The sequence below is a fragment of the Cetorhinus maximus genome, chromosome 3, assembly GCF_964194155.1.
Source record: "Cetorhinus maximus chromosome 3, sCetMax3.hap1.1, whole genome shotgun sequence".
NCBI lineage: Eukaryota > Metazoa > Chordata > Chondrichthyes > Lamniformes > Cetorhinidae > Cetorhinus > Cetorhinus maximus.
Window position 1 is genome coordinate 56,288,251 of NC_135881.1, and position 13,232 is coordinate 56,301,482.

A 13,232-nucleotide genomic window follows, 5' to 3' on the forward strand; every position below is an offset into this window, starting at 1 on the left:
GTGCCATGCTCTCAGAAAAGTTAGTTTCCCCATTTCTCAACAGTAGCCATTTCTAGCCTGTTCAGAGGATATTTACAGCAGAAAGGACCCAAGTCACCAAACATGATTAGGTTACAAGGTTTGTTATAGTGTTGGTGCCAGATTTGCCTCTTTGGTTAAAATGTCATCACTATAAATTGAAACAGCTGAACACAAAATAATTATTGGACAAATAGGGGAAATTAAAATTAGTGTCAGGTTAATGGAGTTGGCAGCACTCTCACCTTAGTCAGAAGATTGGGGGTTCATGGCCCACACCAGGACTTAAGCACATAATCTAGGCTCATACTTCAGTGTTGTACTGAAGGAGTACTGCATTGGATGAGGTACAGATTTTCAGATAAGATGTTAAACCAATGCTATATCTGCTCATTCAGATGATTGTCATGGTACTACACATTCCAAGTGTAGGGTGTTCTCCTGGTGCTCTGGCAAACATTCCACCCTCAGCTAGCACCCCCTAAATCAGATTGAGAAACAATACTTTTTGAAATATGGGATCTTTCTGTGCACAAATTTGTTGCCACATTTACCAACAATGTGTGAAGTGCTCAATATTGTATTTATGTATGCTTTGATACAAGTCTCTATTTTAAAAGGAGGCTACAAAACAAATAGAAAATATAATTTACACAACAAAAATAACTAAAGTTGATGACATGGACGCATCTGATATTCTGATTGTTCAGTGGGTTAATGCTGTTCTGAACACAGGCAGGAAGATTTCAGGTTTGGGTTTCATAAACAGAGTACAAAAGCAAGGAAGTTATGCTAAACTTTTATAAATAACTGATTTGTCCACAGTTGGAGTATGATGTCCAATTCTGAGCAGTCCACTTGAGAAAGGATATCAAGATCTTGGACAGGGGAGAATCATCAGAATGATGCCAGGGTCAAGGGACTTGTTATGCGAGGAGACAAAAACAACTAGAATATTCTGCTTAGAACAGAGAAGGTTATGGCAAGAATTAACAGAAGTGCTGAAAATTTGGACCCGTTTTAATAGATTAGATAGGGAGAAACTGTTTCCACTGGCAGGAGGGTCGATAATCAGAGATCACACATTTCAGAGTGTTATAAATACCTAGTTTAAGGTTCATAGTAATATTTTAGAGGTAATTTTTAGTTCTGGAAAGATTGAAGTTTAACTGTAAAAAATGGAATAAATGCAATGAAAGCAGCTTGAAGACTGTTACACTTAAAAAGTTGGGGCCATGTTAAGTTAAGGAGTTAACAGCTAGAAAGGTAAGATCATAAAATAGTAGGTGGGCTTACTTAGCTGGAGAGTTGGAGATGTGGTGTCTACGCTGCTTGCAAAAAAAATGCAGGCCAGAGAGTTGTTTTGGGAGTTAAAGCTACAATTAATTTTAAAGCGTTTAGTGAGCCCTGAAAAACCGTCATTATGGAGTTTTAGGGTTTCTATTTATCTGTGTGTTTGCTGGGGGAGTAAGTATTCTGCAGCAGGGGAAAAGGCTGTACTGAAAAGGTACTGCTATTAGCAGGCTCCAGGCAGCAAAAGTGTTGCTATTAGCTGGCTCTGTGTACTTGGAGCTCAGGAGAAGTCCCAGGAGCTGTTTGACAACTCTGCTGTTAAGGCTCAGAGGAAATCCTGGGGAGCTGCGAAAATGGAAGAAGGTGACTGGCTCTGTGCTGAAAGGCTTAGGGCTCAGAAGAGGCCCTGGGAGCCATTTATCGCTTGGTGTAGCTGGGGAGATTGGAACTTGGTGAAATCTACGGCAGTGCCAGCCCAGTGAAGCTAGCTGGCTACCAAAGAGCTGAAATTGCGTCAGTAATTAGAGACTGGAGTGCAGACTCTGAAATCTATCCAGGGGAACGGAGTCTCTGGAGATGAGATTGAAACCCTGGGGGGCTGCTGTTGTTGAGGCGGTCCGAGTTGGAGTGGCTTTGAGGAAATTCAGAGGCTTGATCTTCGAAAGTGAAAAGTTTGGAGTCCCTCGTGAAGGAGACCGAGTTTCAGTGAGATTGGTTGCCTCACAGTGTTTACTGACATCTGTGGCGGTTGTTGAGAAATTCATAGAATCTGTCTTGGTTGCATCAGCCGTGTGGTGTGTTTGACCACAGTTTGCCTGTTAATTCACGTGTACCCCATATTAACCCTCAATATTACAGTATAAGATAAATATTGTAAATTGTTTTATCTTTCTGACCTTGCACAGTAAAGTTTATTTTTGTTTGTTCTAAACCCATGGAATCTTGAGGCTTTATTCTTTTTGCAAGTGTCTTAAATCTCAAACTTGGTCTACTTTAAACAAAAAGTTACAGGTCCCTAGACAGATTGCATCAAAAACCTGGGCATCTGGTCTAAAATTGTAACAAGATAATTGGCAAAAGATTCGGTGGGAAAGGTGAGAAATTTTTTAAACTTGAAAATTAAACACTTACAGGACTATAGGCAAAAAGCAGGGTAGTAAACCTAATTGGATAGCCCTTTCAAATAACCAGCACAGGCATTGTGAGTTGAATGGCGTCCTTCTGCACAGTGTGATTCTATGATCCCAGTTTGGCTGATTTAGTTTATCGCCATCTAGGAAACCAAGGTGTATTATTACACCTTTGATTTCCTAGAAACTGATCGAAATAACCAGTAGGGAAAAAAAAAAATTCAAGAAATTTCTCATGTGGCAAAATCCAGTATACATATTTTAGTAATTCATTCAATTTGACCTAGTTACACATTAAAGAATTAGATCGCTTGTATTTTTTTGTGCATTTATGACCAAGGATAATTGAGAAATGGAATTCATTTCTGTATTCGCATCCAGTGTCAACATCAAACACTTCCAGGTCATCATAGCCCGGGTACATCCCATTGCACTCTACATTCTGCATCAATCGTGTGCATTGTCCACAATTGCAAAATAAAATATAGCAATAATCAAAATGAAACTAATATGCACGCTCCTTCCTCTAAATTATTTGTTTTGTAGAATATTTAGATAGCTTTATTGTTCAATGGATAAAGCCTGCACTTAATTCAAACGTGACTACAGAAAACATAACAAAAACAGCCTACCCAATTGCTATCAGCGTATTAAGAATGTGTTTTACACAAAGGAACAGTTCTGTTAAGAATAGAAGTACACAGAATGCACCAGAGAAAACTGCGGAACAGTCACCGAAGAATTTCATGATAATTTCGTAACTTTTGTCACTAAGCCTTTCAGTTGCTGAATAAAATGTTGAATTAATGTTCCACTAATTCCCAATCTCTTGGTGGTGTGTTACAGTTCACTTAAGGAGTCTAAACTGTGCTGTGGCAACATGCACTTTTTTTACAGGCATACCTGGAACCATAGGCAGTGATGGTAGAGACTCCAGTGTTCTTTCCATCATATGGCTGACCAGGAATCTCTTCCGCTCTTACCACCTGCCATTGAGATGTGCCAGAAGGATTTGCAGGTTGATACTCAACCTGTTTGGTCACGTTATGAACGCAACTTACTTGGCCATTAAATCCTGGGGTGGGACTCGAATCCAGAGTTTCTGACTCAGAGGCAGGGACACTACTCACTGCACCACAAAACCTCAATTCCCAATCTCTTACTGCCTCATTATTTTTATTCCAGAGATACATAATAGACCACATGAAAACACATTCAAACATTGAGTTTTATGGCTGACAGTTCATTAAATATTATCCTCAATAACATCAACAGGCTTACAAAAGAATAACCCAAGTTACTCTGTCATGAAAATAAAATAATTTTCATATTATTATTGTGATTTATTGTAAAGGTAGGTTAATAATGGGGTTTTGATTAGTTTCTTTCTGTGTGGATGTGGGTTTTAATTGAATTGCAGATGGCTGGTCTGGAGCTTTTGAGTTATCAAAAGAGAAGCTAGGTTTGAAATGCTAAATATGTAAACATGGCTTAAGTTTTAGAATGTGAGGTGTGAGGAACATTTGCATTTTTAGATAAACCAGAGTTATGAATTTCAAAGAGATAATAAGGTGTTACACCTAGCCAGAGGCTAAGCCAAACAGTGTGTTTATTTTTCCCAAAGATTACTGATAATATGAATACTATGGAAGATTTATATTATGGAAAAAGTAAAGTTACAAAGACATATTGGAACAATGGGACTTACATTAAAAAGGGAGAAACATGTATAAAGGAGATGAGGTTATGTGTAAGGCGTTCTCAGATCTAACAAGTGTGAAAAGCCTCCAGCCTCTATGTATCAAGATGCAGTCCACAGGAACCAAAGCTAAGAGAATTCACTTTGAATATCACTCGCCAGGGTATTGTGTGCTTTGCCTGCGTATGTTGAAATCTATGTTGTTTTACTGTTGCCTTAACGGAGATGTAACTGGGAGCTAGATTAATTAGGAGATTTAGGAGTTATTATAGTAGTAATTTGTAGACCTATGTATGTGCTTAAAATCTTTTCTTCTATTAATAAATGTTTAATTTAGTTTTGTAAAAAAAACCTCTAAGTCATGGTGGGCTGATTACTACTGAATTCAAGGCACACATCTCGAAATAAAGTACAAATTACAAACAGTTGTGGCAGCTGTTTCAATTTTCCCTCTGGGATTTGAGCAGTTCAGCATTTACCATCCGCTGTGCCATAACAACTGTATGCATCAGTGTATAAGTTAGTACTATAAAAGCACAATGTCAAATGACCCAATACAGCATTTAAATATGATAGTTTTCTTATAAAGTATAAACAAAATATTAAGAGAACAGGAAAAGGTTTATCAAAAATTCTTATCTGAGAAGCACTGTCACAATAATTATTTTGTTACAATAAATAAGTTGGAACACACCTGAGAAACTGCTACAGACGATGGTTGCATGTAATACTGCTGACTGTGGATTTTAGCATACATGGAATACATCGGATCTTCATTCATCAACTTAGCATATAAGGATAGAGCCTCCATCACTTTCACATTTAGATCTGACAGTTCAGAGTGTTTCCTAAAACGACAATGAAGTAAACAGGCATAACAGGTAGTTCTGGGTATATCAGAACACAAAAATAAAAATGCAGTGGGCCTGAAATTCCTCGAGGTCCTTTCCACTGCCAGAAGTATGTTGGGTTAGGATTCCCCAATAGCAACGTGGTCCAGCCGGACACAAGAACACAAGAAATAGGAGGAGTAGATCATCTGACCGTTGAGCCATGCACTACAATCATGGCTGATATTGGGCTTCAACTCCACTTTCCTGCCCACTCCCAATATTCGATTCCCTGAGATACCAAAATCTGTTCAGCTCAGCCGTAAAAGTATTCAATGATGGAGCATCCACAACCCTCTGGGGTAAAGAATTGCAAAGATTCACAATCCTTTGAATAAAGTAATTTCTCCTCATCTCAGTCCTAAATGGTCGGCCCCTTATCCCGAGACTGTGGCCCTGTATTTTAGATTCCCCAAACTGTGGAATCAATCTCTCTCAGAATCTACCCTATCAAGCACCTTCAGAATCTTGTATGTTTCAATGAGATCCCGAACACGGTTCATTGAACAGGATCATCAGCATAAAGGGGACAGGCACCAGTGCCATTTATACCATTCTCTGATATCCGTCTGGCAGAGAAGCAGAGAGATGAGAAACCAGACAAAGAATTTCATAGTAATACTTTGCTGCTCCATCGGGGAACAGGGCTACATATTTTTGTTTTTGAAAGCAGAACAAATTTATACTGCTACTTTTCCAATTAACTGGCACTAGGGAGGCTTGTCTTGTGAGTAGCCCACTGCCATCAGGAAATTAATCTGGCAATGCATGGGGGCACAGGAAGTAGGACTTATGAGATTTCTGGCAGGCCAAGGTCACCCTGCCAAGTCTTGCCTCCTCTTCAGATGTTGGTACTCATCTCAGCCAAGTCACAATGCTGTAATCTTTAAAAGAAAAAAGCTCTGAAATTCTGAGGAAATTGATCCTACCTGAAATTCCTGTCCCCTGCCCTGTTTGTTCTGTGGCAGCATGCTCATGGCCCCAGGAATTCGAGGGCCTGTATGTCAGATATATGCTAAATGGTACATTATGAACAACATCTGAAAATAGGACTTTTACCTGTCAATTTCTTCTAACTTCTGATCTATGAGTGGTCCCATTTGGTGACAGATACCTGAGGAAATTTTAGAGATAGGAAAAGTTTCAACAATTTTTTTTGTTTTTGATGAGATGGGGCGGGTTGACAAGTACATTATATAGATCAGCCTGGGATTACATAGGCAAATGTAAAAGTTAAAAAGTTACTGATCATTCTTAGACAAATAGATGACTATTAGAACATGTTGCCAGGTACACTAAAGGCCGGCATCATTTGTGCTGGGGTGTCAGAGCCTTCCTGTGGCTCTGTAGATATTTCTCATCTACCTGCTGCCCCCTAGTGACATCATCCAAAAAAGACAACATCAGGTTCCATACATAAACTGATGACATGCAGCTCTACATCATTAACACCTCTCTCGACTGCCTTTGATTTATTGTAGTACTGCTTTGTCTGGCACCCAGTACTGAATGAGCAACAATTTACACCAATTAAATATTGGAGAGACCAAAGCCATTGACTATGGTCCCCTCCACAAGCTGTTCCTTTGTGTCTAACTCTTATCATTCGCCCCAGATATTGTCTGAAGATGAAACAGACCATTTCACAACTTGAGCATCCTACTTAACCCTGAGCTTCTTATCCTATATCTGTTCCATCACCAAGACCGCCGACATCTACCCCAGTAACGTCACCTAATTCCTCTCCTCCCTCACCTTAGCTGCTTTAGAAGCCCTCATCTATGTCTTTTCACCTGTACACTCATCTATTTCAATTCTTTTCCAGCCAACCTCCCATCTTCTAGCCTTCATAAACTTGAGCTGATCTAAAACCTTGCTGCCCATATCGCATTAAGTCCCGTTCACACATCACCCCTGTGCTTGCTGACCTTAAACGGCTCCCAGTCAGGCAACACCTTAATTTTAAAATTCTGATCCTTATTCTCAAATCCCTCATGGCCTCTTCCCTCCCTATTGCTGGAGCTCCTTCCACCCCCACGAACCACCTTCTGCCACCAAGATCTCTGCACTTCTACAATTCAGGCCTCTTGCATATCCCCGATTTTAACTGCTTCACCATTCGTGGCCATGCCTTCGATTACCTAGGCCCCAAGTCTTGAATTCCCTCCTTAAGCCTCTCCGTCTATTTACTTCTTTCTTCAAGCCTTTGGTCACCTGTCATAATAACTCCTTCTGTGGCTCGGTGTCAAATTTTTTGACCCACTGCCTGAATTCTATATCAAAATTAACATTTAACATGCAGAAAACATGTATATACAGCATTGGTGTAATCATGTGTAAATGTTGTATTCAAACATGCCATTGTCATTTTATTATTATAGTACAGTAATAAACTATGGAACAGGGCACTTAATAAGAGAAAACATACAGCTATCCCACCTTCTAGATGAAGTAGTTCTGGCGAGTCTGGTTGACCATCTGTGGGGTTAGCACTCTGCAACATCTGTAATAGTTGATCCATCTTTTCCTGTTAAAGTAAGTAAAAAAAGGTAACAGAAAAAATAATGGGACTTAAGATAGCCAAATTCCCTGATGGTTTCGACCCCAGGGTACTAAGTAAATAAGTGAGGAAATTACAGTTGCATTAGTCATCATTTTGCAAAGCTCTAGATTCAGGAATTGTGCCTTTGGATTTAAAGAATACAAATGTCACCCAATTATTGAAGAGGGAAAGAAAAACCAGTTAACGAGAGACTTGTCAGTTTATCATCTGAGGGTAATTTCTGGAGTTGATCATCACGGATGGCATGACTGAGCTCTTGGTCAGGCATCAATTAATCAAAGAGAGTAAAAGCAGAGATTTGTAGGCCTTGTATAGATTAATGTGGTTGGGTTTTTTTCAGGAAGTCACTGGCATGGTGGATAGGGGAGTGACCATGAACATGGTCTATCCAAAAGGTATTTGATAAGATTCCACACAAGAGATTATTAGCCACAATAAGAGTGTACAGAACTGGAAGCATCCTTTATGATATAGACTTGCTCAGAGCTTGCAGACAGAGAATGGGCATAACGGGTTCATTCTCTGACTGTGAGAAGTTGTTTCCCCCAGGAATCTGAACTAGGGCATCAGTTTTTCACCAATGACTTGAGAATGGAATAGAGTCATACATCCAAGTTTGCAGGCAATACTAAGCTATGAGATACAGCAAGATTTGATGGAGGGACCAAGCTACAAAGATGCACAGACTAAGTGAATGAGTGAAACAATGGCAGATGGAGTTCAACGTGGAGAAGTGTGAGGTCATCCAATTTAGATTGGAGATAGACAAATTTTCCTAATGGTGAGAGATTAGGAGGATAATAAGGAGTTAGCCGTCCACATACATAAATCATTAAAAGCTGATGCACAGATACAAAATGCAATCAAGGTAACTAATGGAATATTGGGCATTATCTCAAGGGGCAGAATTTTTCGCTCACCGTGCTGGCACGCGCCCAACAAACTCAAGTGTAAAATAGCACATGATGATGTCGGGCGAGCGTCCCAACGTCATTGCGTGCTCACGCGATATTTCAATCGGCGGGTATACGCTAAACTTGGAAGTGCGCCCGCCGACAATTAACAGGGCTGTTAAGCCTATTAACAGCGCAATTAACTGGGATTTCTCACTGCCTGTCCGTTACAATTGGTGGCGGGCGAGTCAGCCAGGCGGCCTTTGCATTTTTCAGAAAACCTCATCCAAGGGCGGGATGAGGTTTCCGTCATTAAATTTAAAAAAATAAAAAATGTTTGGACAAAATTTTCATGTTGTATGTGTTCAGGCGGCTGTTCCTGTTGCGTGGGCACTTTTTCCCAGTTTTAAAAATCTTTATTTTGTGTATTTAAATTCTTCAGCTCCCTGAGGAGGTTCTCTGTCTTCAGGGAGCTTTTATTCCCCTCTCCCCCACACTTCCACTGTCTTCAGCGCACACCCTCCTCCCACCCCCAACCCAGGCAGCGCTGATCGTATCAACGCATGCTTCACACTGGCTGGCTGTTAACTGGCCAATTGGCATGAAATCGCGGTTGGGGTCCGTTTCCTGACTGCTCCCGGGTCCACCGAACGCACCCGCCCGCTGCGCTGAAAATTCAGGCCAAGGTGTCTGGTTCTGAAAAGTAAGGAAGTGATGCTTAAGGTATTGGTCAGGCCCATTCTGGTTCAGTTTTGGGTATCAAACCTCAGGAAACATATATTGGCCTTGGAGAGGATAGAGCAGACTCACTAGAACAAATCAGGTCTTACAAGGTTAATAGATTGCATAAACTTTCCTTAAATCCCCATGAGATTTGAAGGTTAAAGGTTAATCTAAAATCATAAAGGGGGTTCGAAAGAGTAAATTTAGAGAAATTATTTCCTCGGGAATCCAGAACAAGACAAGACCTTAAAATCAGAGCTCAGACATTTAGCAGAAAGCATTTTTAAATAAATGGCAGCAAAGATCTACAACTCTCGTCCCTAAATGGCTATGGATGCTGGGTCAATTTTTCAAAACTGAGATTGATAGATTGCTTTAGGTAAGGGTCTCAAGGGAAATAGAGCAAAATGAGTAAATAAAGTTCAGGTACAGATCAGCAAGACCTAATCGTATGACTGAATGGCCTAGTCCACTTCCAATGTTCAAGGGGAAAGACATGAGCCAGAAAAGCTTTTACTACATGACCACATAACTCTCCCTGCAAAACTGCTGGTTCTTCAGGCAATCAACACTTTTAATCTCAAATGTCCTAAGTAATGAAGCCTTACACAGGCTTACCTATATTGCCGAAGAGGAATGCTACAAACCAAATCCCTCTACAAACTGAACCATTAGAGTTTGTAAAGGTATTTGGAGGACAACTAAGCTTTATTATGCTGTCACCCAGGAAGCAGGTGATATGCATTTTCTTTCAGGGGAATGTAAAATATATGGTTCAGTCATATATGGAAATATAGCATCAGCAGTGATTACACTCTCTTTCAGGAAAATTATGAAAGGTATCTAGCAATATGACTGTGCTTAGAATTAGTATATTAATAAGGCAGAGTAAATGCGCCCCAGCTTTAATAACTTGTAATCTGTCTAATTTACAATTGTCCTGTGTAAGATTTAGCAATTAATTGTATTAAGAGTAAAGTATTGTGGTGTTAAGGGTGGAATGTTCTGGTCCTTGATGTGCTGGATCGCTTTGAAACAAACTTGCACGCCATGCACAGCAAGAATTCCCTTTTCAGGCCCCCTCCCTTAGAGAAAGAAATTGCTAGGAAACAAGCTTCCGGGTGCAATTTATTGGGACTCCTCAATTTTTGATTGCATTTCTCCCAAACGCTGCTCGTTTTTGCTCGCTACATAGTGTGCACATGAGAAGGGCAGGGAGTTCCCTACTGGGCCTGTTCTTGAACCTAACAAAGCTGCTTTCCAAAGGATTACTGGGATGGTCCCTCCACCTGCTTTGGCATTTATTTTATTTTTTATTTAAATGAAAGTCAACATCCATCACAGACAAGGGTTAAATTGAGTCACATTTTTAAATCAATCATTCTAACATATAAAAATACCAAAAAAAAAAAATCACAGAATCTTTACAGTGCAGAAAGGGGCCATTTAGCCCATCGAGTCTGCACTGGCTCGTTGAAAGAGCAATCTACCTAATCCCCTAATGCCTTATCCCGTAACCTTGCACATTCTTTATTTTCAGTTAGCAATCCAAATAATTTTTCAATACCTTGATTAAACCTGCCTTCACCAACCTATCAGGAAGTTTGTTCCAGACTCCAACCACCCTCTGGGCGAAAAAACTTTTCCTCACGTCACATCTACTCTTTTTGCCCATTATTTTGAATTTGTGCCCTCTAGTTCAACAAAAAATAACATACTGATCATTAGATTAGGATCTTTCTGTTATCAGGCTCCAAAGATTTTTTTTTACTCCGTTCTTTAATTTGTAAATCAAGGGAAAGCACGAACGCAGTCCCCCACTACCACAAATTTTGCAGTCGAGTATCCCGCATTCGGGGACATCGCAGGCGTCAGCACACCTGGAGTGCAATGGGATAGCCTCATCCTGGAAGCACAACCTTCATTATCATTGTTTCTCCCCTGCCAAGTACCAGTCATTAGAGTTTATTCATCGTGTGGATGAGATATGGCATCGAAATATTCTGAAATCTTATTGTTTCACATCTTAATTCAGTTAGTTGTTTTGAGTTCCATAGCTGGTAGCCACTGTAACATCTACCTACAAGTAACAAATATTGAAGTTTGGATAAAAACAAAAAGCTAAAAGCTACTGCGGATGCTGGAAATCCAAAACAAAAACAGAATTACCTGGAAAAACTCAGCAGGTCTGGCAGCATCGGCGGAGAAGAAATCAGTTAACGTTTCGAGCCTTCATGGCCCTTCGGCAGAGCGACACCCTGGTCCACTCCTCCATCACCCCCTACTCCTCAACCCCCACTTATGGCACCTCCCCATGCCCACGCAGAAGATGCAACACCTGCCCCTTCACTTCCTCTCTCCTCACCGTCCAAGGGCCCAAACACTCCTTTCAAGTGAAGCAGCATTTCACTTGCATTTCCCCTAACTTAGTCTACTGCATTCGTTGCTCCCAATGCGGTCTCCTCTACATTGGAGGGACCAAACGCAAACTGGGCGACCGTTTTGCGGAACACCTGCGGTCTGTCCGCAAGAAAGACCCAAACCTCCCTGTCGCTTGCCATTTTAACACTCCACCCTGTTCTCTTGCCCACATGTCTGTCCTTGGCTTGCTGCATTGTTCCAGTGAAGCCCAACGCAAACTGGAGGAACAGCACCTCATCTTCCGACTAGGCACTTTACAGCCTTCCGGGCTGAATATTGAATTCAACAACTTTAGATCTTAAACTCCTACCCCCACCCCCGCTTTTTTCTTTTTTTTTCAATAATTTATATAGATTCTTCTTTCCCCACCTATTTCCATTATTTTTAAATCTAAAACTAAAACCTTGTTAGTCTTTCCACCCCACCCCCACTGGAGCTGTACTTTGAATATCCTGTCTTCCATTCTTAATTAGCACTTTTCTTAGACAAATATCACCACCTTCAACACCTCTTTGACCCTTTTGTCTGTGACATCTTTTGATTATCTGCTCATCTCCACAATCACCACACCCTCAATGTCTCTCTCTCTCTCCCCCCCCTCCCCCCCCACACACCCCTTAAACCAGTTTATATTTCTCCCTTCTTCTAATTATGCTTCATTGAAGTTTGGAGTTCGGCAGCGATCTCGCAAAAGAACTGCAGAGTTGATCATGTCTGTTCTCGAATGTCTCCAGACCGCGATTATGTAATGCATCTGAGTAACTATGGCAATTAGGGACGAAAATAACTTTTCAAGCCCTTTTCTAAACATTTTCAATGTTTTTACATTGCTGCTTTGTTATTCCGCTCAACCACGCTGGCTCCCCATACAGGGCAAATAAAAGATATGAAAATGGTCAGAAGATCATTGGCAAAATACTGCAGATGCTGGAAATCTGAAACAAAAACAAAAACTACTGGAAAAACTCAGCAGGTCCGACAGCATCTGTGGAGAGAAAGACAGAGTTAATGTTTCGAGTCCGAATACAGACTCAAAACGTTAACTCTGTCTTTCTCTCCACCGCTGCTGTCAGACCTGCTGAGCTTTTCCCAGCATTTTTTGTTTTTGTCACAAGATCATTGCTTGACAGGAATGGTATTTCAGCTTCCAAAGGATGTACTGACGAATATTAACTTGTAATAATAAAGCTGACATGTATATCCCATTTTAGATCTGCCTGGATAAATATACCCAACGGTTTGACGGAGTTGTGAAGTTGAATTGTGACATCATTCAGTGACAAAGTGGGAAGGGCAATTTGTTTCACGCAAAGCAGATGTCGACAATCACACACTTATTGGGATTAAGATGCATTCCGTTCTCTACAGATCAAATGTAAAGTTACTGGAGAATAACTTGCATGTGAGATTCAGTGTGAGTGTTACAGTTTTCAATAATTAACGGCATATTTAAACAGCGAATGCCAGTGTCAACTTTGAAGCTGGCATTTATAATACATTTAGATCTTTGTCATGTAACCAGTTGATTAAACTAGGGGGTGCTGTGCACCATTTCACTCAAGACTTACTTCAACAGTTTGCAACCTAGCATGTGAGCTGCAC

At 40.6% G+C, this 13,232-nt stretch overlaps 1 protein-coding gene and 1 non-coding gene across 2 annotated transcripts in view; both read right to left on the reverse strand.

Annotated features, from left to right (window-relative positions):
- The window catches only part of LOC144678650 (signal transducing adapter molecule 1-like), an 83,030-nt gene that overhangs the window by 9,769 nt on the left and 60,029 nt on the right, over positions 1-13,232 (reverse strand). Inside the window, exons 10-12 of the mRNA XM_078538402.1 lie at positions 7,470-7,557; positions 6,090-6,144; positions 4,835-4,988 (exon numbers count right to left, since the gene is read on the reverse strand). Of these exons, the coding sequence (XP_078394528.1) occupies positions 4,835-4,988; positions 6,090-6,144; positions 7,470-7,557 (297 nt within the window). The remainder of the gene's footprint in view (positions 1-4,834; positions 4,989-6,089; positions 6,145-7,469; positions 7,558-13,232) is intronic.
- LOC144679233 (U1 spliceosomal RNA) lies at positions 11,002-11,165 on the reverse strand. The gene has a single exon (XR_013576271.1). It is a non-coding gene; the product is annotated as a U1 spliceosomal RNA (small nuclear RNA).